Raw genomic sequence first — 27,711 nt, forward strand, 5'->3', positions numbered from 1 at the left:
TTAGCACGAGCTCAACTTTTATTTTGTTATATACACCACAGACGGCGATAGCCCCTCTAAAAATCAACAGACACACAACAACCACTTATACAAAAGAAAAAGGCCCAAATCCATGTAGTTACATCTAGCCAAAATGAAAACCACCTACAAGAAACGAGAAGGCACTTACACTTGATATATGTACCATATGGGTAACACAGGAAAAACTAATCACAATTGCAGTCGCAAGAATATACACATGTGATGCGTTTTCTTATTAGATGGAAATCGACTAGTGCGATCTGATCTGTGCAAATGACCACAAGAGTATAAACTGTCCAGCCAGAAGATCATTTCAGTGCCGCCCGAGTACCAAAACTCATCAGGTCAGTATTTCTCATGACTGCAGTAGGACCAAATCCAGCAACCTCCGTCCATTAATAACGCACAGAACACCGTGCTACTCTGGTGAAGCATTTTGAGAATCGTCCTCACAAATATTTGACGATGATTGGTCTGGATTGATTATTGCAGGCATCCATTGCTCAGGAATCACAATAAAATAAGCAGACATTGCTTTCCTAAACCGCTTCTTGTACTGCATAGGTGAGACAACAGTTGGAGCGGCATTCTTAGGCCCACCAAGAATGCCAGAAGATTTGACCCATGTTTCAAGGTGCTTGTCCCATGTATACTGCCTCATGAAATCAATTATTCCCAGGACAAGTTCATGTTTCTCCTCATCAACACCCACAAGCAAGGAATAATCCATTACATCAATTCCCTAAAAGAAAGCCATCAGAGTCAGTTGATGACTCAATGTTTATACATATGTTTGGTATTAGTGTCAGTTTGATAATAGTTCTATATTGTACTACTATATATCTCACGTCTCCTGTCCATGCTGTGTCTAACATGTTGCCTAGTACCTGCTACAAATGCTGTCGGTGTAAATCCTGGCAAAGTTAATAAGAGAATCTGCCATCTTTATGGCTTATATTACAGATTAGTATGTCTCTCACAACAACAAACCTTAGGCTGCCCTTGGGATGGGTGTAATTAATTACCGGCTACAAAGCAATTTCTGGCCGGAAAAGAAAAACAGGTCGAGACATGCATCTTCTATGGAGGTCTTCAAAAGGAAAACGATAATCCAAACAGGGCCTTAGTCTCTCACATGAGATACATGTTTTGTAGAAGAAAAAAACCCAGTATTAAGTTGTACTCCCTCCGTTCCCTCAAATTAGAGGTACCAAGGTAAAATTTAATTATTGATTTGCAAGCCAACTTTTCTTTTTCTTTAACTGCGTTCATTAATACGCCGCATGCATGCAAATAAGGAATGAGAAGAAAATAGTTAAGTGGCATTATGACTACATGGATGTAAGCATCAAACAAGTTGTTAATACGAGGAAACGTCATTAATTTTTGCCTTAATTACTGTCGGCAGCCTTATATAGATCGTAAAATGTATTTCTCATAGTGGCCTTGTATAAGGAAATGGAGGAACTATAAATCATGGTGAATTTTTATATTTTTGCGGATAAAAATCACGGTGGAAGTTATTCTATGACTTATATTTTCTGTCTTTATGACCACAAGTAATACGTTCATGAAATAGATCATTCATGTCAGCTTCAGAACTTACTGCTAGAAAAGAAGTGTCATTCCAAACAGCTCTTTCAAGAAGGCGCTTCGCCTTGTTCCCGACAAAAATTGGCGACGTTGGCATTGCCTCAATTAAGTTCTGGTCAAGAAGGACCTTGTTCCTGCTGGAGTCTGCATTATACCGTGACCTTGAAGATCCCTTGAGATCATAAAGCCTCGTAATATTCCGTCCAAATAAGAGATTTTCCATCACGAGCAAATCCATTTTTGATTCCTTGCCACCTTTCAGATGCTTAATTGTAACCTAAGCAAAGCATGGCATTTTTAGTACTACCCAACCATATCAAATATTATTTCAGAGTTTAATCCAGTCTCAAAGTTAAAAATCTTCCTGTGGACACGATTTGCTGGTTGCAAGATCTCCGAAGGCATGTTCAAGGAAGCACATACTAAATCAAATAAAATTATTGTAGGTGCATAACATATTTCACCAAAAAGACTAACAAAATCAATATGAAGCGCAACTAATATACTTCATCAGTAATTACTAGTGCTCCTGTTATGATGCAACTTATCTCTATTACATAGTCCATGGGGCATATATGGCACGTCAAGAGAATAAAGCATTGCGCAGAAAATCATAGCCCATGACAACCGACGGCAAAAGAAGCTCGGCGGCAAAGACAATGGACGTAGATCAACAATGCAGAAAGAGTCCATGAAATCCTATAGAAAACAACAAGGGCAAGTAGGCCACAAAAGTTGTATAGAAAGGACCAGGACCAGGACCAGAGAAAGGAGAAAGCACATATGCTCCCTTGGTGGTTTTGATAATTCATGACAACATACATTCTCTTGGACTAACACTTTTACCTAGTATATTTCAGGAATAGTCCATAGAGAGCATTGGCTAAAGGATTATGTGGAGATGCCCCTTGATGCAAGAAAGAAATAAGATTGGCCCAAGCTTCAAGCTAGAAGACTCTTCATTTTATATTTGTAAGAAATCACTTTTGAGTCCATAGGAAAGCCAATACTATTAAAAGGGGGTGAGATATTAAAATGAACTGGTTGCTCAAATGCTCAGAGATAGCCACCAAAATACTCAGTCATTTTTCCACATAACCATTCTGTCCAAAACCATACACTCATAATCGATGCCACCAACTTTCTCATTTCGGCACTACCGATTTTCATCACAAACAGAACCCTAGCCAAACCCACCAAATCGGTGCAACCGAAACCGTATCGGTACACAAAATCAGAATTTCCGAATTTGAGTATCGATATCACCGAGTTGTGTCATCTGACCGTTAGCCACCTTGGTGCCACCGAATTGTGTATATCGGTTCCACTGAGAATCAAAAGTTGATACCTTTAGTGCAAATCGGTACCATCGAGTTCATTACTTCGGTGTCACCGAGTTGGCCACTTTAGATGTAACGCTTGAATTTTAGGACAGCCTATATATACCTCTCCACCTACCTCTCATTCGCAGAGGAAGCTTTCAGAACACACTTCATTGCCAGATCCATTTTTCTGAGAGAGAACCACCTACCCATGTGTTGAGACCAAGATATTCCAATCCAATTATTTGAAACTTGATCTCTAGCTTCCCCAAGTTGCTTTCCACTAGATCAATCTCTCCTACCCCTGCCTATTCTGTGAGAGAGTGATTTTGTGTTAAGGAGACTATCTTTAGAAGCACAAGAGCAAGGAGTTCATCGTTCTACCACATCTATTACCTTTTGGAGGGTGGTGTCTTCTAGATTGGTTAGGTGTCGCTTGGGAGCCTCCTACTTCGTGTTGTTGAGTTGAACCAAGATGTTTATAAGGGCAAGGAGATCGCCTACTTCGTGGAGATCTACCGTGAGTGAGGCTAGTCCTGTGTGGACGGAAGCCATGGTGGAATAGACAAGGCCACTTCTTCATCGACCCCTTGTGGGTGGAGCCCTCCATGGACTCTCGCAGCCGTTATCCTCCGTGGGTTGAAGTCTCCACTAACATGGACATACGATAGCGCCACCTATCGGAACCATACCAAAAATCGACGTGTTAACCTCTTTGCGTTTGATCTCCTAAACTCTACTCCTTTACATGTGCAAAGTCTTAACTTTTCCGCTGCCATATACTCGTATGTTGACTAGCATGTGTAGGGTGTACTAGACTTGTTAGAACTTCTAGAATCTGCCAACCATAATTTTGGGTAAAGGCTAGGATTTTAATCTTCGCAAGTAGTCTATTCACCCCCCCCCCCCCCTCTAGACACATCTTCTATCGATCCCACAAAAGGCTAACGGACAAAGTTTTGATGGACTCGCATAGCATGAGAAACACAAAATATCAACAGACTTGGTGGACGCAACAGAAAACAAAGAGAACTAGAAAGTGTTAAGCTTCATGCAGTAGCCAACGCAACCAAAAGTCCGAACTTATGAAAAGGGCTAATGCAATCCACATATACTGTAACACCCCCTCTCACGTGTGACGGGGAAGACAAGTCAACACGTGCAAGCGGAAGAGAGCGACGGCGCACGAAACTCACGTATGACTCAAGAGGCCTCTACGTGGACACAAAGGGGGGCTACCAGCAATTTTTAATAAATCGCGAAAACCAGGACTTGAACTCAAGACCTTAGCTCCTATACCATGTTAAGCTTCATGCAGTAGCCAACGCAACTAAAAGTCCGAACTTATGGAAAGGGCTAATGCAATCCACATATATTGTAACAGAAAGCACATACTAGACTAGATGCAATGACAACGGAAGAGCACGCAACACTGAAGGAAGGTGCATGTGTGAGACAAAGATGACGAAACTACCACCGTCGAAAATCATCAGACAGTAAGAGTCAGTGTAGAGCAACAATCACCATGTGTGAAGGTCACGAGAGGAGTGGCAATAGAGCGACCAACACAGCCTGCAAAGACGCCGGAGAGAACGACGTCACAGGTGGACGAGCAACAAGCATCGAGAGACGACGCATGTGCGAGATGGGACCAATATAGCAAACACATCATCAAAAATCGGGGGGTGCATACCCGACGAGAAAATCGTGCCTTTGCTTTTAGACATAGCCAATCAGCCAGAAGAACCAAGGCCAAATACGAGAACACAACGTCTGGGAACCATGGCAGCAGACCAGAAGACACAGCCAGATCGTAGCAGGGGGTGGGCGAGCAGACGCGGCAGCCGTTGACCAGAAGGAAAGCTTCATGCGCGGCTGTAGGAGAGCGATCTAGACGCTGCAGCAGTTGACGAAGGACGGCCAGTGAATCGGGAGCCTCCTGAATTGGTACCGAAAGGGACGGATGTGACGTCCCTGGATTATGCTACAGTAACTCCCGTAATCAACCTACAGTGATCACCTTGATTTAAGCTAAAGCATTTTGCAAAAGAGTGCTTGATCACATTGGAATTCAAATCTCATTTCAAAACCCACCAATAAAAGGGATTTAAATTTAATGTGATAAAATAAATCCTCAAACATTGTGGGAAAATTGTTGCACATTTATGAAAAATCCCAAAACAATTGATGTTATGGAAAACAACATCACCAAATCATTTGTGTGCCCCCCACCATAAATAACATAACCATATTGCAATTTAAAAGAATTTTAAATTCAATGGAGATTTCAAAAATGATTCTAATAATCCTCAAATTGTGTGTGGCCATGCAGAACATTGCAAGGTATTTAGTGGACCAAGTCACACATTTTTGCTAAAGATAATTATTACTAAAAATAAATAAAACAGAAAAGAGAAACTAAAAATAAAGTAAAAAGGAAAAGGTTGCTCGGCTGTGAGGCCCGGATGCTACAGGCTGGCCCAGCCCACCAGTGCCAGCCTTTCTCCTTCCTCGCGCGTGCGACAGGAGAAGGCCGAGCACGCCATGGCACCCGATACTCGCGAGCGGCCTTCGAGACCCGGGAGGATAAGAACGAGCCCCCCCCCCCCCCCCTCGCTCTCTCTCGCTCCCGCAAACCCTAGCCCCCTCCCGCACTCCCTCTCCTCACGTGTTCCCCCTTCCCCATGCCCGGCCAAGCGCAGCCATGGCTGCGCCAAGCTGAGCTCGCGGCCACCATCCTCCTCCCTCCACTCCGACTAGCCATGGAGCTCCGCCTCACCTTCCTCGACCCACTTGAGCACTAGATCGAGCCGGAGCCAGGTGATAGCGCCGCCATCGACCGCTCTTCCTCGTTGTCACCGGCGCACGCCACCGTTGAATTCGTTCCTCTCCGTCGACTCCGGCTTCATCGGGCCTTCCCATCAATGCCAGTGAGCTCCTCTCGCCGCTCCTCCCTCTCTGTGCGCCCCCGTAGCCCTCGCTAACTTGCTGCCGGCGTTGCCGAGCTTTACCGGCCGCCATTGTCGTCGCGCACAGGCCGCGCGTGCTCTTGCACACCCGTGCGTGTTGCGGGCGTGCTCCACAGCGTCCCCTGCGTTGATTCCGCCCCCGTGGCAGCTCGCCCACGTGTTGCTGTTGCTGTTCCGCCGCTCGCCCGAACCGGCCGCCGCCACGGCTCGTCGTCGGCACCGATTCCGGCCGCCCCTGCCCAGACTGATGCCTCAGATGGAAGCGTCGCTCCACCAGCAGACCGTAGGAGGTCGTAGCGCACTAAATGGTGGCCGGAGCTGCGATTCCGAACCATCCCGCCGTCCCTGGTGCTCGTCGGAGCAACTCCGGTGCGCCACCGTGCGGGCGAACGCCGGCCACCACGCGCTGGGCCACTGACCCGTGGGTTCAGCCGATCAGGAGCTTAGGATAGAATTAAACATCAATTAGTTGAAAAGTAATACTCACTGACGACCAACCCCACTTCATTTATTAACCCAGGAATTAAAATAAACCTAATTAAGTTACAGCCACTGACAAGTGGGGCCTACCCAATGTTGCAGTGGATAAAGCCGACCCAGTCAGCGTCAGCAGCCTGGCCCACCAGTCAGCCTCAGTTGACTGGTCAGTTGACCAGTCAACTGGGCCCCTTGGTCAGCCTCTCCCACCCCTTTGGGTGCACTGGACCAGGTGCACCCAGCAATTTCCCCTGTTTTTTGAATTAACATTAATTCTGTTAATTTTAGAAAATCTTTAAACTTTGAAAATTAATAGAAATAAACCGTAAGTCAGATGAAAATATTTTATAGATGAAAGTTGATCAGCAAAAATCCCACGAATCCGAATACGATGTCCGTTTGTCTGTTACGCGTGCCTAGCATAACGAACATGAAACTTTTTCATCCGTTTGCGCCTGTCCGGTAGTAGCCACAGACCCGGAAAATACTGTCAGATATTATTCCGCTCCGTCTATGACGTGTAATACTGCATTAGCTCATGCCTAGCGCTGCATATAGCTATGTCATACTTTGTGATGCTTTTGATTGCTCTGTTATTTATTGTGTTTCCCCTACGTTAATTCCTTTCCGATAGACCCCGAGACCGAAGATGATCCGGTGATCGACTACTTCCCGGTCGAGGATCCGTTATGTCTGTAGAGCAACAAGGCAAGCAAACCCCCTTGATCATTCCTATATCACCTATTCTTTCTTCCTCATGCTTGCATTAGAATTTTGCTACTGTTGTAGTTAGCTCCTATATCTGATGCATAGCCTAATTTTTGATGAACTGCTACATTATTCTACCACACTTTAAACTGTATAGTATAGGTGTAGTAATCCCCTCCGACCCTTAGTCCAGCTGCCCCCGCTTTATCATCAAGTCTCGATCCCTGATCGACGAGCCAAGACCCGACACAACACTTACACACACACACACCCTCCACCTTAGTTGTACGACGCTGCAGAGCTACTATCGGGTACCGAGGATGACACCTCGCGAAGTACTCATGATGATATCTTTGTAGTGCAGCTAGTCGATCGTGATTATCGAGGGTGATTCCTCCTTCACCACTCCCGACGATGACTCTGTCGTACAACCCCTCAAGGGTGAGACCCTCGAGGGTGATTCCTCTAAGTCCACCTTGACGGTTACATCGTTCGGAATCCAAGGAGGGTGATACCTCGGATCCCCCTGATGTTACAACCACACAGTTACTTGACCATGTTACTGGAACATTGATGAATAAATGTTAGGCGGGTGGATTCCCGCGTGGATGTGTCGTTGAGTTAATTAAAATGTTAATGGATTTGGGTATTTGATTTGGGTTGGTCGAAGACCTCTTCGCACTAACCGGCTACGCGGGAGAAGTTATGGGTACTCGGTGTCGTGGTATCAGTCGAAGCTCTTCAGACGTCAGCAATGGAGCGGCGCGCGCTCGAGTGGTCTGGATTATCACCGTTCTTGTATAAGAGGTACCAGGACTGACATCGGCCGCCCACGCAATGTGCAGGAGTGCAAAGGGTGATGGGCCCATGACCCCTGCACGCTTAGGATTTAGACCGGCGGGCTCGCCTCTCTGTTGAGTCTAGGTGGGGCTGCGACGTGTCGATGTTCCAAGGCCGGGCATGACCCAGGAAAGTGTGTCCGGCCGAAGTTTATCCAGCGTGACGAGAAACTTGGTGCACCCCTGCAGGGATGAAAATTAACTATTCGGATAGCCGTGTCCACGGTTACAGGACGACTTGGAGTTGTGCCCCGATCTTATACAACTACAACTGCTACTTAACTGGAATGTTACTCCGGGATTGCTTCCTCGCAGGGAGTCGAGGAAGAATCTCTGGGCGTGACTTTAATTAATATCGTTGCAACAATATGACTATTAATTGTGTTACATGTTCTACTCTCGTCTATTGCTGCAAGACCCCTGAAGATGCTAGTCTTCGATAGGACTAGGCCTTCTCTCTCTTTCTCGCATTGCTGCAGTCAGTCCACATATAATCCCCTTCCTTTGATACTGATGCATACTTAGTATAGTTCTGATGTCAGTCTTGCGAGTACTTTGGATGAGTACTCACCGTTGCTTTGCTCCCCCTTTTCCCCTTGATCCGTTGCTGCGACCAGATGATGGAGCCCAGGAGATGGCGCATCCCGCCGACGACGACTACTACCCCGACGGTGCCTACTACTACGTGAAGGCCGTTGAAGATCAAGAGTAATTAGGAGGCTCCCAGGCAGTAGGCCTCGCCTCGTTCGATCGTTGTATCTTTTGTGCTAGCCTTTTCTAAGGCACCTCATGTTTCACGTGTGTTGCTTCCACTGACTCATGTGTTTATCGAGCTTCTGTATTCTAGCCCTTGAGGCCCCTGGCTTGTAATATGAAGCTTGTAAGTTTTATTTGTGTCTAGAGTTGTGTTGTGATATCTTACCGTGAGTCCTTGAGCTTAGTCGTACGCATTTACGTGTATGATTAGCATACGATCAAATCGAGGGCGTCACAACGGAGCTGGCCGATCGAGCGATAGGCTGATACATGCGGCTGGATCGGCGGCAGTTGAGCAGAATTCGGCAGCTGGCAACGCCCTGGGGAGGCAGCAGCAGCGACGCGACCTTGGGAAGGTAGCAGCATCACGGGTGGAGGAGCAGGGTTACGGCAGAGAGCAGCGACGGTGGCGGGAGAGAGGTGCACGCGGACGAGTGGTAGCTGGATCAGCAGGACGTTGCAAGCAGACGAGCAGCAATAATCCTTGCGCTGACCTGCAGCGGATCACTCGGATGGTTCTCTTGAGCACTAAAAGCTCGTCTTGTGGCTCGTGGCCAGCAGGAGCATGATCGTAATTACGATGAGACTTTTGCTCTTGTGACTCATATGGTAGTTATTATGTTCCATGTATAGCATGTGTATTTTCCCCATTCTATGAGGTTTTTCTTTTGCATATTTACCACCAGTGCATGTGTATATATACTGGCCCTTGGCACCCAGGAAATAAAAGTTGTATATTTCCTAACACAAATGATCATACCCATGTATAAAACGGATGGCCTCGAAATGGAAATGTAATCATTTTCTCTGGAGACTGTTATTGGAGCAGCTTAGTTGTATTGCATAGCCCATGGGGCAAATATATAGTACTCCCTCTGTAAAGAAATATAGAAAACTAAGATTTTATATTTCTTTCTAGAGGGAGTACATTAGTTTGGGGTACAAGGAAATTTAGACTAATAATACGACTATGTAAAGAGACCTAGACCTACGTTGTCTCAGCATAGCCGGTCCCAAGCCCGGGTAAAGGAGGAGGGTTGTGATAGGCGTGGCGAGCCAACATGAAAAACCCAGCCACTCTTATGGAGATGAAACCCAAAGGAAACTCATTGGGGCGTAACCCTCTTAGCGACGCGCCACATCGGAACCCGGGTGTGGTGTCAAATGGGCAAGGGCCGAGCCGTCACCCCCTTGGTGGCGCGCCGTATCTTGATCTGGATACGGTGATAAGTGAGCAAGGGTCGGGTCGCCGCATCCTTAGTGGCGCGCTGCACCGACGCCCCGGTGTAGTGAAAAATGAGCAAGGGTCTTCGCATTTGACTCGACGAGTGCGGAGGGTAAGGAAGTTAGCCGAGCCTAGGAGGATACGCTTAGGTAGCTGGAACGTAGGGTCCCTGACGGGTAAGTTACGGGAGCTAGTTGATACGGCAGTGAGGAGGCGTGTTGATGTCCTATGTGTCCAAGAGACCAAATGGAAGGGACAAAAGGCGAAGGAGGTGGAGGATACCGGCTTCAAGTTGTGGTACACGGGGACAACTTCAAACAAGAATGGAGTAGGCATCTTGGTCAACAAGAGCCTTAGGGATGGAGTTGTGGACGTTAAGAGGCAAGGGGACCGGATGATCCTTGTCAAGCTGGTAGTTGGGGACTTAGTCCTCAATGTTATCAGCGCGTATGCCCCGCAAGTAGGCCACAATGAGAGCACCAAGAGGGAGTTCTGGGAAGGCCTGGAGGACTTGGTTAGGAGTGTACCTATTGGTGAGAAGCTCTTCATAGGAGGAGACCTCAATGGCCATGTGGGTACATCTAACACAGGTTTTGAAAGGGTGCATGGGGGCTTTGGCTATGGCATCAGGAACCAAGAAGGAGAAGATGTCTTGAGCTTCGCTCTAGCCTACGACATGGTTGTAGCTAACACCCTCTTTAGGAAGAGAGAATCCCATCTAGTGACGTTCAGTAGTGGTCTACACTCTAGCCAGATTGATTTTGTCCTCTCTAGAAGAGAAGACAGACGCGCTTGCATTGATTGTAAAGCGATACCTGGAGAGAGTGTTGTCCCTCAACATAAGCTTGTGGTTGCTGACTTCCGCTTTAGGATTCGTGTCCAACGGGATAAGCGCGCCAAAGTCGCTAGAACAAAGTGGTGGAAGCTCAAGGGGGAGGCATCCCAGGCTTTCAGGGAGAGGGTCATTAAGGAGGGCCCTTGGGAGGAAGGAGGCGATGCAAACTTGATGTGGACGAGTATGGCGACCTTCTTGCGGAAGGTCGATGTAGAGGAGTTTGGGGTGACCAAGGGAAGTAGAAGGGAAGCTAAGGACACCTGGTGGTGGAACGATGAGGTCCAGAAGGTTATTAGGGAGAAGAAGGATTGTTTCAGATGCCTATATCTGGACAGGAGTGCAGCTAACATGGAGAAGTATAAGGTGGCGAAGAAGGCTGCAAAGCGGGCGGTGAGTGAAGCGAGAGGTCGGGCGTATGAGGACCTCTACCAACATTTAAACACTAAGGAAGGCGAAAGGGACATCTATAAGATGGCCAAGATTAGGGAGAGGAAGACGAGGGATGTCGACGAAGTCAAATGCATCAAGGACGGAGATGATCAGCTTCTTGTGAAGGATGAGGCGATCAAGCGTAGATGGCGGGAGTACTTTGACAACCTTTACAATGGAGAGGTTGACAGCTCTACCATTGAGCTAGACGACTCCTTTGATGATACCAGCATGTGCTTTGTGCGACGTATCCAAGAGTGTGAGGTTAAGGAGGCGTTAAAAAGGATGAAAGTAGGCAAGGCGATGGGTCCTGATGGTTTCCCCATCGAGGTGTGGAGAGGCCTTGGAGGCATAGCGGTAGTATGGCTAACTAAGCTTTTCAACCTCATTTTTCGGTCAAACAAGATGCCCGAAGAATGGAGGCGGAGTATTTTAGTACCAATCTTTAAGAACAAGGGGGATGTTCAAAGTTGTACTAATTACCGCGGAATCAAGCTGATGAGCCATACTATGAAGCTATGGGAGAGAGTCATTGAACACCGCTTAAGAAGGTTGACAAGCATGACCAAAAACCAATTTGGTTTCATGCCTGGGAGGTCTACCATGGAAGCCATCTTCTTGGTACGACAGCTGATGGAGAGATACAGGGACCAAAAGAAGGACCTTCATATGGTGTTCATTGATTTGGAGAAGGCCTATGACAAGATACCTCGGAATGTCATGTGGTGGGCCTTCGAGAAACACAAAGTCCCAATAAAGTACATTACCCTCATCAAGGATATGTATGATAATGTTGTGACAAGTGTTCGAACAAGTGATGGCGACACCGATGACTTTCCAATTAGAATAGGGCTACACCAAGGGTCAGCTTTGAGCCCTTATCTTTTTGATTTGATGATGGATGAGGTCACAAGGGATATACAAGGAGATATCCCATGGTGTATGCTCTTTGCGGATGATGTGGTGCTAGTCGATGATAGCCGAACGGGGGTTAATAGAAAGTTAGAGTTATGGAGGCGGACTCTAGAATCGAAAGGTTTTAGGCTTAGTAGAACTAAAACTGAATACATGAGGTGCAGTTTTAGTGCTACTAGGCACGAGGATGGAGAGGTTAGCCTTGGTGGGCAGGTGGTACCGGAGAGAGACACGTTTCGATATTTGGGGTCCATGTTGCAGAAGGATGGCGATATCGATGAAGACGTGGGCCACCGAATCAAGGCTGGGTGGATGAAGTGGCGCCAAGCTTCTGGCGTACTCTGTGACAAGAGAGTGCCACAAAAGCTAAAAGGCAGGTTTTATAGGACAGCTATCCGACCTGCGATGTTGTATGGCGCGGAGTGTTGGCCAACCAAGAGACGACATATCCAACAGTTAGGTGGCCACACAAGGAAGGATCGGGTACGGAATGACGATATACGAGAGAGACTTGGGGTAGCACCAATTGAAGAGAAGCTGGTCCAGCATCGTCTCAGATGGTTTGGACATATTCAACGGAGGCCACCGGAAGCGCCGGTGCATAGCGGACGGATAAAGCGTGCTGAGAATGTTAAGAGGGGTCGTGGTAGACCAAACTTGACATGGGAGGAGTCCGTTAAGAGAGACCTGAAGGTTTGGAATATCGACAAAGACTTAGCCATGGACAGGGCTGCGTGGGAGTTAGCTATCCACGTTCCAGAGCCATGACTTGGCTTCGAGATCTTATGGGTTTCAACTCTAGCCTACCCCAACTTGTTTGGGACTGAAAGGCTTGGTTGTTGGTTGTTGGTTGGTTGGTAAAGAGACCTAGACCTATACTGATAACACCTGGACAGAGACTGCATATCAAATAACTTGCATAGATAGAAAAACTATTATTTGTACCTCTACCCTAAATGCAGTACTCCAATAATTGGCTTCACTTGAAAGACGTGCAATTTGTCATGCACGATAGAAACAACATTGTTTCCAAACAAAATTCCACTTAGTGACCATTGCCTATCTTACAAGAAGCCTACAACTATTCGGATGAGGATCGTGAAGTTTCTTCCCCATAATTAATGTGGAATACCACTGCCAATAAACATATATAAACGGGAGATTAAAGAAGGTGATACGAACATACCTGATAGATTCCCAGAATCTTTGCAAGGCATGTAGGGCTTCCAGTGCTTACTGACTCTGACAAATACTTAAAATAATCTGGGCCGAACTGAAGGAATGATTCAAGCTCTGTTTTCGTGACCTGCTTTATAATAAATCTATCATCCAGAGATTTTGCGAAGAACACATTACTTTTGCCACCTTGTGCTCCCCATTTCTTGCATCGACTGATAGATCTTAAATAATCAAGCTCTGATGGACAACAAGACCTTCTGAGTTCTTCAAAGTTTTTTGCATAATAGCATGTCACAGTGTATTTAACTTTCCCAAGTGGCCCACCATCTTGAAAAGAAACTCTGGAGTGCAGTAGATCACGAGCAAAGGACCCTCTACTGGAAGATATCGATGAAGCAAAATCATCAGAGGATCCAAAATCCTCAAATAAATGGAACAGGTTAAAATTTCCTGAATCATAAACAGGCAACGAAAGTGAAGAATCTCCGCTGTCTTTATTTTGATTGCTCTCTACTGACATTTGAAAGTGATACACAGGTGAAACGAGTGCATAAGAAATAATACTAGTCGGTTCATCATCAAATACCGGGATAACAACATCATTAGCTCCAGTTGGCAGAAAAAGTCTTGCTCCACCTTGCTGTGATAGATCGCGAAACAATGAAATGTATACAGGATTGTAGTCGGCCAAGGTACCGAATGTCGGTGCTGTGCCAGAGTTTGTGTTCAAGGAATTATAAAATGTCATGTATGGCATTTTAAGGCAGCTTAGTAAGTCTTCTACTGTATCCCCAGACCTGACAGATGCAGAAGTGTGCCGTGGTACTGCCTTAGCTTGTTTTTTCACATCCGCAGCTGTACCTTCTAACAGAGCTAGTGGTTTCACCAGGCTTGCATCAGGAGCAGGTCTATCCTCACCTCTCCATTTTGCATCCAGTTTATCTGAAATGTCAGTAGCTACTCGGAACTGACCTTCAGAAGAAACCCTACGAACGCCGATAATTGATCCTTGATGATCTAAATGATCATTGACATTAACACTGTTTGCATGATTTAATTTAGCTATTGTACCTTCAGCACCATTCAACTCTTCAGTATTTCTCGAGTTAGTTTCATTAGATTGATCATGTTGGTTGATCTCCTCGTCATCAGCATGAAGTGCATTTGAATCGGTGCCCTTTGAGTTCTTCACCAACTTTGTGTTTGTATCGCTATCAGCTGATCTATCATTGATTTCAGAATTATTACTTCCAACTCGTAGACCTCCCAAAGCATCGCAATACTTGCCACCTGAGGTTGCTATGAAACTTAGGCGTTGATCCCACAAGTAACAGAGAAATAGTAGCTGCCTCCTTAGTTTGTTAACCTCAAGAATATCAATGAATAACTGCCCCTTTCTGATTTCCTTTTTCAGTAGATTCTTTAGTGACTCCTGAAGGAGAATGCTCAAATAATCAGAATACTACTTTTGGTTTAGCTTTTCTTTTTTTTACAGAGCTTGAAGTGTGACAATGGTTTCTTAACAAAACACTAGATAAAAATATTAACACAAATTTACCGTGAAATCGACCTTCTCTGCTTGCAGGATATCTTCCAACTCTACTATGTTTTGTCTTAACTCAAGAATCTTCATATTGCCATCAAAAGAGCCTGTAATTGGCCTTTTCTCTGAAATTTGATGGAGTGCATTCAGTACTTCAGTGAACAGGAGTTCAGCTGAATCAACCACCTGGGACATTGACTATTAGCATCACACAGTAATTACCTCGCAAGTGAGCTAATAAAATTAAACATACTACCTCATTTGCTTCTTGCTCTACCCATTCCTGATGCTGGGAAGTAAAATCAAGTTTCGGCGGAGGCAAATAGACTGAGTGAACCTTGATTGATGCGTATCGGAAGCAAGCAACCATTTCACCAAAACTGAAATACAAACATTTAAGACATGATCTTTGCCAAATTGATAAAGTGGAACGGAGATGAGGATATACCCATAAAAACGAAGGCAGTCCCTGTGAAGAGAATGACCACAGCTGGCTACCCTACTTGCTGCTGCATGATTTGAAAAACTAAGTTCCAAAAATTTACCAAAAGATAAGCCCCAGGCAGCATCAGACATCACTACTCTTTTAGTTGATGGAGGGAGCCCTTTATCGCGCGAACAGCGTAAGCATCTATGCCACATCCAGATTTTACCATCATGTTCACCAGGTAACTTCACTATGAGTTTCCGCACTGATATTGTTAAGCTGCCTTGGGGGTGAACATAGCAATAAACATGGGCCTCTGGTGCCAGCTCACAAGAGAGGCAACGGTTGCTCTAAAACAAAATGTAGAAGTTATGTAAAATATAAAAATTATGAAACAAGTTTACTTTATCAAAGACCTTGGTCTAACCTGATCAAATAGCTGGTCACGTAAAAACCTGCCTAAAGGTTTGTCAAAGTTACCATAATATTTTATGCGAAGAAGGTGTGGCCTCTCACAGATAGCTTCTTTCCAAACAGAACGTGAGGACAGAGAAACTAATATACTCTGGTTGTCGGCAGGAGATGCTGGAATCTCATCCCTTTTTACTATTGAACCATCATTTGAACTGCCATTATTATAAGAAACTTGTAAGTTGAGAGGAGCAGATGGCTTAGCCGCTACCTTGGCACCATTGTTGGCGTTATGGGCAAATGAAAGATCACTTTCAGCAGCCACCAAATTTGCAGGATGAGCAGGCAACACACTCAAACCATTAGCCAGTGCATGTCTATTGGTTTCAGGCTGGAGTTCTTCAAATTTCATTTTGCTACCAACATCTCTAGTACAAGCAGGGCAATGGCAGAATGAAATTCTCAACTGCTGAACCAGAGGATCATTATATGATTGAGGGTTCATACCAAGCAAACAGCCAATGTTTCCAGTTTGGTCATTGATTTGAACTGATGATGCTTGGGTAACTCCCAATCTTTCACAGCATTTGTTATCAGGGAAAGATGCTGCTGCCGTTTGGTCCATTATTCTAAAACCACTGAATGTAAAGTCATCCTTTTGAATATCAAATGCTTGCAGGTTGTTGTTGGGTGATGAAATAGTAGGCATTTGCAAAATAGGTATCGTTGAAATGGATCTATCAGCACTGGAAGGTTTGTCCGGCAAAGCAACAATAATTGGCGACTTAAGAGGGAGTTCTGGTAGGGTTGCACCTTCATCCACAAGAAAAGATGTTTCAAGAGCCAAGTGATAGGCTGCAAAGACTCCATATTGCACAACGTGCTTCACTTTTTTCAACTCATCCCCATTAGCTCCTTTTAGCAAGATCTACAGAACTAGAGATGGTTAGACAGGACCTAAGTGTTATAACTAAGACAACAACAGAACACTTACTGTAAAACCCAAGGGCTTTGGACAGCCTTCAAAAAACATAAGGGTCTTCAGCATTTTCTTCCCACCTTCTCCAGCAGTCCCATGCTCTTCAATATACTTCTCCACATGGAATAAATCACAATTTCCAAGCTTTTGGGATGACAGATAATCAATTGAGGGAACTATATGAGCACCAGTGCAACGGGATATCCTTTCCAGAAGTGGTCTTTTGATATTTAAAACAAGTGAAATGTTTTTCTCCAGAAATAAATCCTGAGCATAACGAGACACAGATTTCTCTACCAATACAACACTTGGTTGGTGTGCTTTGATCTTCACAACTGCCATTTTCAGATAATCCGTTTCCTGGAATACAAAAAGGCATGAAAATGATCGCCATCAGCAAAGATCAATCTATACCACCCTCTCAATGCACTTTGGTTTTACAATTTATGCATGAAAACATAATCATGGGTAGTACCTGCTGCAGTAAAGTATCAAAACTTGAAAGCAAATTCGATACACGCTGATATTCAAGTGCACCACCAAGAATTAGGATTCGTGGCTTTTCCTTCTTTGTTGACATACGCCGATGAGCAACATTCTTCTTACAAACAACTCCTCTTACAACCAAACTGGAAATGAAGAAGTTTACAACCAGACACACAAAAAAAAGTTCTTACCTGCAGCACTAAGGAAATGCACAGAAAGGAAAGAAACAATGAAATCTCAAGTGCTATAACTTTAAAAGCCAATGTTACCAGCAGTAGCTCTATATGTTATTTACATTATAAAGTATGCCATATTGATATGAGAACTGAATAAACCATTAAGCAAATGAATGCTAAAACACATTAACATGTAAAAATCACTAGATTATGTGAAGTGAAGCACGTAAAAGTGAACATGTTCACCTGTCACTTGGACGGCCACAAGCCAAGCATTTCACCTTTACATAGCCTCCAGGGTCCATACGCCCTCCTTTGCTGGTATCTGGTCTCAAAAGAGATGCGGCTTCCCAAGACAAAGAGGTAACTATATCTAGCCAACTCTCATTGCCAATTTTGTCAGCCAATTCTACCTTTTCAGCTTGAAGAAGTTGAGCCACCAATGCCCGAAAATGCCCATCAACAATATCTTTCATGGCTTTCTTGTGTTCCTCAGTGGATTTATCTCGACTTCGACAATGTCCACTGAAGCTGTTTGAGCGTAGATAACCCCATTCTCCTGTGGCATCCTCCCCCTCATCATCATCAAATGGAGCACCATCATGGTCGTCCTCTTCATCCTCCGCTTCAGGAGGTAGCCAAAGTGAGCTATTGTTTTCAAAATCCACAAGTTCATTTTCTAGCACTTCCATGCCATACAACGAAGAAGATCGAGCATTGCAATCCTCAGCATTATCAATGATATGATGATCTCCAGTCTTACACATTCCCTCAGAATTAACTAAGGTTGCTGTATCTTTTCTTGGTGATACTGAACCTTTAGCAGCATCACTGCAAACAACTTGATGATCATCAAAACACATAGGCCCACCAGAGTTTTGTAGGTGGTGTACTTCTGAATCAGAGCGGAAAATTGTGTAGTCATCATCTTCATCATCACTCCTAGTAGAAGAAAATAAATGTTGAATTAGTCACAGGGATGCTGTCGGAATCGGGGCTCCGGGGACCCAAGAGGTTCGATCTCTGGGGTGCGCAGGCTCTCCTGCCCTACTCTACCGCTCAACAACCACGGCGACGCTCCGGCGTGTTCGAGCTAAGGAAGGACTGAGGACACGGCAGTTACCCAAGTTCGGGTCACCTCGTGGTATAAGACCCTACTCCTGCTTGTCTGGATTGCTCGAGAGCGAGAGAGAACACAAAGGTGTGTTCTTGCTTATCCTAGGCATACCCCTCTACGGCGATGGCCCGCCCTATCTTATACTGGCCCCGGTCCTCTCCCCCCGAAAACACACGGCGGGAAGGGTCACCACAACGGCCAAATTTGAAAGGGGACAGGACTGTAACTTATCCTGAATAAAGTGACTAAAGTGGTCTTCGCCTGCGTCCTCACCTGCCAAAGCTTCTTGTCATGACGCGTCGGTAGGCTCGGGGATGACCTTCGTCCTGACGTGCCATATCTTCGGTCCTCTTGCACCAAACTGGAAGCCTTTGGAGATCACATTGGGAGCCAGCGGGATGGCCCTGCTCCCTAGCACAGAAGAGGAAACCTCACCATCCACACCTGCTGGCACGGCTCGCTGCGATGTCCGGCGTGGCGAGCGTCACCCACGTGAAGACGTGGGGCCGCGCGACCCCGATGGGCCACCTCTGACCAGTCCGCCCCGCGAAGGCTTCGGGGGCAGCCTCGGGGGGCGACCTCGTGAGGGGGGTTTTGCGCGGGTCCTGACGAGGCTTACTGACTGGTGCCTCACGGGGCGGGGGCCCTCGAGAGGGCCTTGTCCACGAGGCCCAACGGCGGACCGCGTTGGGCGAGTACCCCAGTCTCACGGGCACGACAGTAGCCCCCGGGCCCGCGACGTGCACAATACCGTCAATAGGAGGGGCGAGATGGCGCGGGCCCCAACCGCCGGGGGGTGGACGCGACACATGGTGTGCGACGTCGCATGGGACACCCCCACTTCCCCACGACGCCTCGGCAACTGCCCACGCTGCCATCAAGCCTGCGCACGACGCAGGGCCATCATTACTCTCCTTTGCCTCGCATTCATCCGCTGCGCTTCCTTCCGCACGCGGTCCATATCGATCTGAACTCGAGTGCGGCAGCTCTTCTTCTCCGTTTGAGACCATCTAATGCTGATGGCGCCAGTGCCTACCGCGAATCCTCCCGCCACCAGGCCAGCCCTCGAGCACTCCTCCATCATCAAGAATGAGGACTTGGCCCCGGTGCTACCGATGGTCGCCGGCGACCAGAACGAGTGGGGGCGAGGAAGATCTGGCCAGGCTCGACGATGCAGAGCAACATGGTGGAATCCGCCTACCCCTTCTTCCTCCACGGCGTTTATGTCGGGTTGGTTCCGCCATTTTTTGAGTTCTTTTACGTCATCCTTTCTCATTACGGGATCCAGGCCCTGCATCTCCAGCCCAATTCCGTCCTCCTCCTGACCATCTTTGCCTTCTACTGCCAAGCTTTCGTGGGGGTGAGGCCCTCTGTGGCAATCTTTCGCCACTTCTTCAGCCTGCGATTCACCGCCCAGGACCAGCGCTCTGCATGCGTCTCCTTTGTCGACGTCAAGGGCGAGACCATCCGCTCGAAGACCGGGAAGAAGGTAGAAGGCTACCGGTGGCGCTGGGTCTTTATGGACGCAGGCCAGGTCAACTCTCTCCTGACTGCCCCCACGGCCGTGCCGGAACAGCCTCTCTGGTGGAGCCACGAGAAGCTTACTGATCCGAGGGCAACGCCAGTCCTGGAGCGAATCGCCACCCAAGGGGACGCCCGACTGACGGGGGCGATGATCGTTAAGGAGTTCCTGAGGCGCCGCATCGCACCGCTCCAGGCACGTTCGTGACCCGTGTGGGAGTACAACGACGACGGGGATGCGATGAGGCTGCACACTGCCAGCCTGACGCCCGTCGAGATGAGCGCGGCCCTGTCGGCCCTACTTAACCTGGACCCGGAAGATCCTCCCGAGGCTGCGTCCCCGCTATACAACTATGAAGATAGGGCAGAGCTGGTAGCCGGCATGCCCGCCTTAGACGAATGGGGGCTCGTGCCAAGCGGCCCCGTCGGGTCGCTCAGCAGCTCCCCCATTGAGATGACGTCTTCTAGCGATGAAGACAACGACGGGACTCAGAGGCGACCGAGGATGATGAGGAAGAGGAAGTCGGCTGCGTGCCACCGCCAAACCTTCATAAGTCCCTACAGGGCCTCGCTGACGACGGTGCCGACTCGGATGAGCCGCCTCGAGCGACGCCTCCTAGGTCAGGTAGCGTAGTGAGGGGAACCCCAACGTCCACAGCCAGGCCTACTTCTGATGCCCAGGAGGCCATTGTGGAAATTTCTCCAGATGCACCGCGTGAACCGGGCGCAAAGGAAGGGCCGACGGCCCTCGCCCTACAGGCAGGGGATGCCATGGCCCGTTTGACAGTAGCGCAAGAACGCCACCCCTCGGCCTGACTCTCGACCTCGAGAGTGGCAGCGTCTGGCTCAAGTGCAGGGCCTTGCCCGATGTCCAAGTCGCGTCGATCGATGTCCGAGTGGCGCTCGATCGGCTCGAGGAAGACTTCCAGGGCACGGAAGTGCGCCTTGGTGAGGAGTGCCTGAAGATTGCCACCAGATGGAGCGAGCTCGACGCTGCCACGAAGGAGACCCAGAGTCGGGCCGACACTGCCATCGCAGAGAGCAAGGAGGCCGCCGAGGCGATGGCGGCTCGCGAGAGCGCGCGCAGCAAGCGCGGCTGTCCGGCGCAGCGAGGAAGCGGAGGCCAGCTTGAAGGCGCTTCAGGACGAATGGGGCGAGCGCGCGCGACAGCTCTAGCTGCGGAAGGACGAACTCAATGCCCGCTAGGCAAAACTCATGGCTTGCTCTTTAGAGCAGGAAAAGGCGGCGGCCGAACAGGCCTCCGAGCGCGGGCGACTGGAGGCGCTGCAGCACGAGGTGGCCAAGGCCCACGAAGACCACGCCAAGCACGTCTCCGAGGCCAACGCCAAACTGGATGCCCGGGCAAAGGAGGTCCAGGCCGAGGCCGACGCGAAAGGGGTGATGGCCCACGCTGCTTTTTCCTCCCTCAAGCTCAGAGTTCTCGTCCAAACTGGTGCAAGAGCTCAAGGGCGCGGCCCTGAAGGTGGATGGCATCCTGGAGGATGAATGCCGAGACCTCTTCTCGGTGGCGGCAACCCGTGTCTTCAGCCACCTTCACCTGCGCGAGCCTGGCTTCAATTTTGACGAGGTAATATGCCCTGTCCCCGAAGAGTTTCGCGAAGAATTAGCGACGGTTGTGGGAGACCACGTAGAGCCATTGCTTGGGGAGTTCTCCTGCGACAGCGGTGAGGATCCTGACGAGGTCGCGACGTGCAATGACGACGGTTGCAACGACCCTTCATCTTGAAGCTCTCCTTTATCACCCTGTAACAGACCGATCCTGCCTCACGAGGGCGCAAGACCGCTGTTTTTAATTTGTGGAACTTTCAAGCTTGTAATAACTGCTCGCGATTCGCGAATTTCCTTTTTGCGCTTGAATTTCCTTTTGCTTGCTTCTGTGCTTCGCGTCGACAGAGCCCAGACTCGCGTGCAATCCAGCCACGGGGGTGCGCCACGCAACGCCGGTAATTCGCCTCTCTCCGGGCGCACCCCGTACGGCCGTACGGCCCCTCGAGCAATCTGCCCCGGTAGGGGGAGGGGGGTTCTGCGCGCGTGAGCTCCACCCCGAGCGAGGCGTGCCCGCCAGCCTGCAATTGGGTGCCACATGAGGAGACCACGCACCAAGGGACTTGGTGAGGGGGACGTGCGCAGGGGCGGGCTCACGAGCCGGAGCTTGGTCCTTTGCCTCCACCGCACAGGCCCTGTGCCCAGCCCCCGCTCGCCTGAGCCCCGAGGGGAGGCAGCAGGTGCGAGCCGCATGAGGGGGCCTATGTTAGGCACGTCGGGTGCCACTTGCCCTGAGGCAGACGCGCCCTTAGTCACTTTATACACCAGCGCGAAGCATGGGGCTTCCACTGGGCGTGGACATGCTCGCAGTTCGATCGTATTCCGCCAGCGCGGAGCATGGGGCTTCCATTGGGCGTGGGCATGGTCGCGGTTCGACCGTATTCCGCCAGTGCAGAGCATGGGGCTTCCACTTGGAATGGGCATGGTCGCAGTTCGACCGTATTCCGCCAGCTCGGAGCATGCGGCTTCCACTGGGCATGGGCATGGTCGCGGTTCGACCGTATTCCGCCAGCACAGAGCATGGGGCTTCCACTGGGCGTGGGCGGGAGTCCTCACGAGGCCAAGGAGCGGCGCGTCGGGAGGCTCCGAGGCATGTACAGCCCCACCTCATTATTACGTAAGAGGGTCACGAGCGGAGACTTCGGGGGTTCCAGGCGCGCGGCCCGAAAGCTGCTTGGGCGGCCGTTGGCCCGCGGGGCCCGTCCCGTGGGAGCGGTGTGGGGGCCTCGCGAGGCACAGCGCTCCCCTCGCCAAGGTGCTCACGGCGAAACGAGCCAGGCAACCGCCCCGAGACTATGGCACGACGCGTAGGGCGCCAGGGGCGCGAGCGGGCCCGCCCTGCGGGGCACCAAGGGCCCTTGTGAGATGCCATACGCGAGGGCTAGCCCACGAGGCAGAGCCCAGCCCCCAGCCATGAGGTGGCCGGAGGGGAGTCACAAGGTCGCGACGATTTCAGGAGGCATGGAGATATCAAACACAAGGTTTAGGCAAACAACGTAAACTTAACCAAATGATAATCAGGTTTGATACACATCCGAAAAGCGGGGGCGGCGTAAGGACGAAACCTTGTCAGCCGATATAGGCGCAACCCAACGGGTGTCCTTCATTCGACAGCTAAAAAGTCACCTGGTAATTACGCCACCGTCGGGGCGTTTGGCTGCTTGGCATAGCGGATCGCGATGGCTCACAACTCCGGGGCCGGCTGTCCCTGAGGTCCTCAGGGCCTCCGTCACGCGAGGCGCCGTCCCCAGCCCTGCTGGGTGCTGCGCCAACCCCTAAAAGGCGACGCCAGCGTTTTCCATTTCGAAGGTCACACGTGAGCCTCCTTCCTGTGGAGGCTCACGTCGACGCATGCCCCCGCGTGGTGCCTGAGTACCTCCCTCGTCGTGCAGGCCCGGTTGGATGCTTTCCTGTCAGAAGCCCCCGAGCCTGGCTTGAGGGGGGCGTCGAGCGCGCCTTCCTATGCCAGGGTGATAGCATCGCCGGCGGAGGCAGCGTTGGTTGATGCGCTCCGCTCCTCTCCGAGGCTCGAGTCAGGCAGCGACCGCCGCCATGAGAGGTCCAGCACCTCCCTCGCTATCCGAGTGCCCGGCCGCGGTAGCCTGGAAGATGTGCCCGGGGGGCGTGCCGCATCTCCCTTGCTGCAGGTGATGGTGATGACGCCGCTGGGCCCAGGCACCTCGAGGACGTGGCTACCATGGCGGGTTACCGCCATGAACTTAGCCATCGTCGGATAACCCAGGGTCGCGTTGTAAGGTGGGCCGATGCGCGCGACGTCAAATTCGACGAGCTTGGTGTGGTAGTTGCAACACGTGCTGAAGGTAATGGGAAGGCGGGTCTGTCCCAGGGGACTAGTGGAGCCGTCGGTCACCTCCGACGATGGCCTGGTGGGCGTCAGCTGGTCATAAGGCACCTTGAGTGCCTTGAAGACCCCGACAGAGAGCACATTGAGGTTGGTGTACTCGTCGATGAGGGTCTTGGCGACCGTAAAATTGCCGATGATGGGGCGCAGAGCATGGGGAGTGCGCCCGTGGAGGGGGCAGGCTCGGAGCCGTCCTTGGGGTCGAGGGTGATGGCGCATCACGTCCCTTTGAAGGGCCACACGGCCTCCAGCTTGGCGCCGGACGGGCGAAGGCAACCATTGCGGTCTCTGGGCATGGCCCAGGGGGCGCGAACCGGCCGACATTCGTTGCCGGCGCAGCGGGCGTCCGCCATGAGGCTGACGAAGCTAAAGCCAAGCCGAAGCTGGAGTGATGGCGCACCCCTACCTGGCGGGCCAACTGTCGGAATCGGGGCTCCGGGGATCCAAGAGGTTCAAACTCTAGGGTGCACAGGCTCTCCTGGCCTACTCTACCGCGTAACAACCACGACGACGCTCCGGCGTGTTCGAACTGAGGACACGGCAGTTACCCAGGTTCGGGCCACCTCGTGGTGTAAGACCCTACTCCTGCTTGTCTGGATTGCTCGAGAGCGAGAGAGAACACAAAGGTGTGTTCTTCTTATCCTGGGCATACCCCTCTACGGCGATGGCCCAACCTATCTTATACTGGCCCCGGTCCTCTTCCCCCGAAAAACACACGGCGGGAAGGGTCACCACAACGGTCAAATTTGAAAGGGGACAGGACTGCAACTTATCCTGACTAAAGTGGTCTTCGCCTGCGTCCTCACCTGCCAAAGCTTCCTGTCGTGACGCGTCGGTAGGCTCGGGGATGACCTCCGTCCTCACGTGCCATATCTTCGGTCCTCTTGCACCAAACTGGAAGCCTTTGGAGATCACATTGGGAGGCAATGGGATGGCCCTGCTCCCTAGCAGAGAAGAGGAAACCCTTACCATCCGCACCTGCTGGCACGGCTCCCTGTTATGTCCGGCGTGGCGAGCGCACCCGCATGAAGACGTGGGGCTGCGCGACCCCGATGGGCCACCTCTGACCAATCCGCCCCACGAAGGCTTCGGGGGCAGCCCCGGGGGCGACCTCGTGAGGGGGGGTTTGCGCGGCTCCTGACAAGGCTTACTGACAGACGCCTCACGCAGCGGGGGCCAAATAAGTAACTGCATCTAGCTCTATCCAACAAGACATGTATCATACTCCAACAAGACAAGCTTAGTACAACTTTGTATTAGAGCTAGTACAAAGTTGAGACACTTATTTTGGGATGGAGGGGGTATTTCAGAAGTATGGTCTCGGCTACTGATTGGACAACTACCTCAAACTTACTTCTGATAATGTATGAAGTTAGTTTAGCTTAACTTCCTTGAGAAAAACAAAATTTTGTGTAGTTGGCTAACAAAACCAGAAGCCTAAAAAGGCATACCTATTCAAGCAGAAATTGAATGGATCAGGCGAATTGTCCACATAAGCCACATGCTCCACGCCCTCCATCGCAGCATGCTGCAACTCCAGAGAAGCATCGAGCTCGCCGCAGTTGCCCTCGCTGCCCACCGACCGTGATGCAGAGTCAGTGCAGCAGGCATTCGCATAAGACAACATCTGGTCGCTGGTCACCGTGCTGCTACGCCCGGTGGAACATGATTTTTCGCTCCCCGCACTCGTGGCCGAATGTGACAGGCCCGACGGCTGCGCCACATCCCTCGGAGTGACCGCCTCCTCCTCCAGCCAGCGCTTGAAGCAGTAGTTGCAGACCCTGATCCGCTCGATGTCCTCCCGCGTGGCGTCCCCCAGCGAGCGGGGCACGGAATTGGCCGTACAACGGGCACAGAACACGCGGCCACAGTGGCGGCAGTGGTGACGCCGATTAAGGATGGTGAACTGAGCATCGCAGTCGTAACACACGCGACAACTTTGGTCCGGCATCCAGAAGTCTCTGGACAAGTCATGCGGCTGCGGCACATCGGCAGCAGCAGCCTTCGGCGCAGGCGGCGGCGAGTGCTCTCCCCGCCGCGGCATCCGCGACTTAACTGTTCCCAACAGCTCAACGAGCCGCCCCTCCGGTGATCCCATCACCCAGGCCTTTAGCGCTCCCACCCCTCATGCTCACTCGATTTGCATGGCCCTCGCCGCTTCCGAAACCAGGGGCACTCCAACGCGGCACGCCACCAGATCAGAATTCAACCGGCACCACTCCAAGCTCGGCACTAATTCGGCAGCGCTGGATCGAACGGGGGGGGACGGGAATTGCACAAGGGGCGGGAGGACTGATTTTTTATTTGGCTTAAGACAAAGAGAGAATTTCGGATGGGATTAGGAGGTGACGAGGGTTCCAGACGAGCGCCACTCGCTCACGGGGCTGGACTTGCTCCAACGATGCGGCTTCACGGGGCAGAAAATAGAAAAAGAAGGGACTGTTTGCACGGGAAAAAAAAGACTACTTTAAACCTTAACTCGTAAAAGTCGCACCGAATGAAACATCAAATTGAAATTTCGGACCGAATGGAACATCCAATTGAAATTTGGATCAATTACATACTAAACTATACAATCCCGATCTAAATCAAATATTCACATCATTTTTATTTAAAGATTATAATCAACCACATGATAATAGCGACGCGTAAGGCGCTTTCCCACGGGCACGTGCCTTGCACGAGGCCCGCACACTCCATCCCGACCAGCCTTATCCTTTCCCCACCCAGGTCGTCTTCCTCTCAGCATTCCTCTCCCTCGTCCATCCCTTCCCCCCACTCGTTTCTCCCCAGATGGAGAACGTCGGGAGGAAGCAGAGCCAGCCGACGCCACTGTTGAAGATTTGCTCTCCCTCTTCCTCCTCCCCATCGCATTTGAGGGATGCTGCAAGGCCCGCCGCCCAAAGCCATCGTGAGGAGAGAGAAGTGATGGAGCTCGCTGTTAGGGCATATTTTATGCCTAAGTAATTTTGATGATTGATAACAGTACCGCAAAGGACTAATCGTGTGTGTTAAGATTTCGGATAACACATGTCAACGGCACAAGATGACTCCCCCCCATTCCATGGAACAGAAGCACGGTGTACTCTACGATTCTCCTTCTTTGAGTCATAGGAACGTCGTACTATTAAGAGGGGACCCGTAGTGAAAAGGTTCGGGTGGAATCAATTTTGCACGCACACACTTTATCTCCTTTCCCTTTCCCTGCAACTTTGAAGTGGCTCCCGCCTCTGGTTTATCTCCTCTAAGCAAAAAGGTCTCTCAGCGGTAGTACCTTTGTGCCTAGTGGTGGTGCCGCTGGGCCTAGCGGTCGTACCGCTCGCCCTAGCGGTCGTACCGCTAGCCCTAGCGGTCGTACCGCTAGGACTGGCAGTAGTACCGTTGTGCTGGCGGTAGTACCGCCCCTGGTCAGCGGTAGTACCGCTCCAGGAGCTTAGTACCGCCTTCCTAGCGGCTGTACTTCGTCGGACCTTTTTGCGAAGACTTTCTTGGCGGTGGTTGGCCCGGTAGTGCTTCTGCGGCCAACGATAGTACCGCTGTAGCCAGCGGTAGTACCGCTAGGCTCGGGCTGTGAGTGGGAAAACGGTTGGATTCCCCCCCCACTATATAAGGGGTTCTTCTTGCTGTAGAACCTTACCTTTGACTCTCCTAACCTCCATTGTTGCTCCCTAAGCTCAAAAGTGTCCGATCTCTCTCCCTAGTCAATCAAACTTGTTGATTCTTTAGGGATTGGTTGAGAAGGCCTGGATCTACACTTCCACCAAGAGAAAAGTTGATTCCCCCACCAATCCCTTGCGGATCTTGTTACTCTTGGGTGTTTGAGCACCCTAGACGGTTGAGGTCACCTCGGAGTCA

The 27,711-nt window shown here is 50.1% G+C and overlaps 1 protein-coding gene across 2 annotated transcripts; it reads right to left on the reverse strand.

The window, feature by feature from the left end:
• LOC123410610 (1-phosphatidylinositol-3-phosphate 5-kinase FAB1B-like) lies at positions 1-26,286 on the reverse strand. 2 transcript variants are annotated; one of them, XM_045103553.1, is made up of 11 exons: positions 25,308-26,280; positions 17,537-18,232; positions 17,104-17,257; positions 16,644-16,988; positions 15,666-16,577; positions 15,260-15,588; positions 15,068-15,191; positions 14,827-14,997; positions 13,276-14,700; positions 1,628-1,891; positions 1-763 (listed from the first exon to the last, which is right to left on the reverse strand). In XM_045103553.1, exons 1-11 carry the CDS (start codon positions 25,952-25,954, stop codon positions 440-442), a joined length of 5,391 nt encoding a protein of 1,796 aa, XP_044959488.1. In that variant the 5' UTR covers positions 25,955-26,280; the 3' UTR covers positions 1-439. The 2 variants fall into 2 exon arrangements, 1 of the variants encoding a protein (XP_044959488.1); XR_006613060.1 differs by lacking the exon at positions 1-763 and adding an exon at positions 6,476-6,633 and having other exon boundaries at positions 1,858-1,891; positions 25,308-26,286.
• Between the last annotated feature and the right edge of the window lie 1,425 nt (positions 26,287-27,711).

This window comes from Hordeum vulgare, chromosome 7H, assembly GCF_904849725.1.
Source record: "Hordeum vulgare subsp. vulgare chromosome 7H, MorexV3_pseudomolecules_assembly, whole genome shotgun sequence".
Lineage (NCBI taxonomy): Eukaryota > Viridiplantae > Streptophyta > Magnoliopsida > Poales > Poaceae > Hordeum > Hordeum vulgare.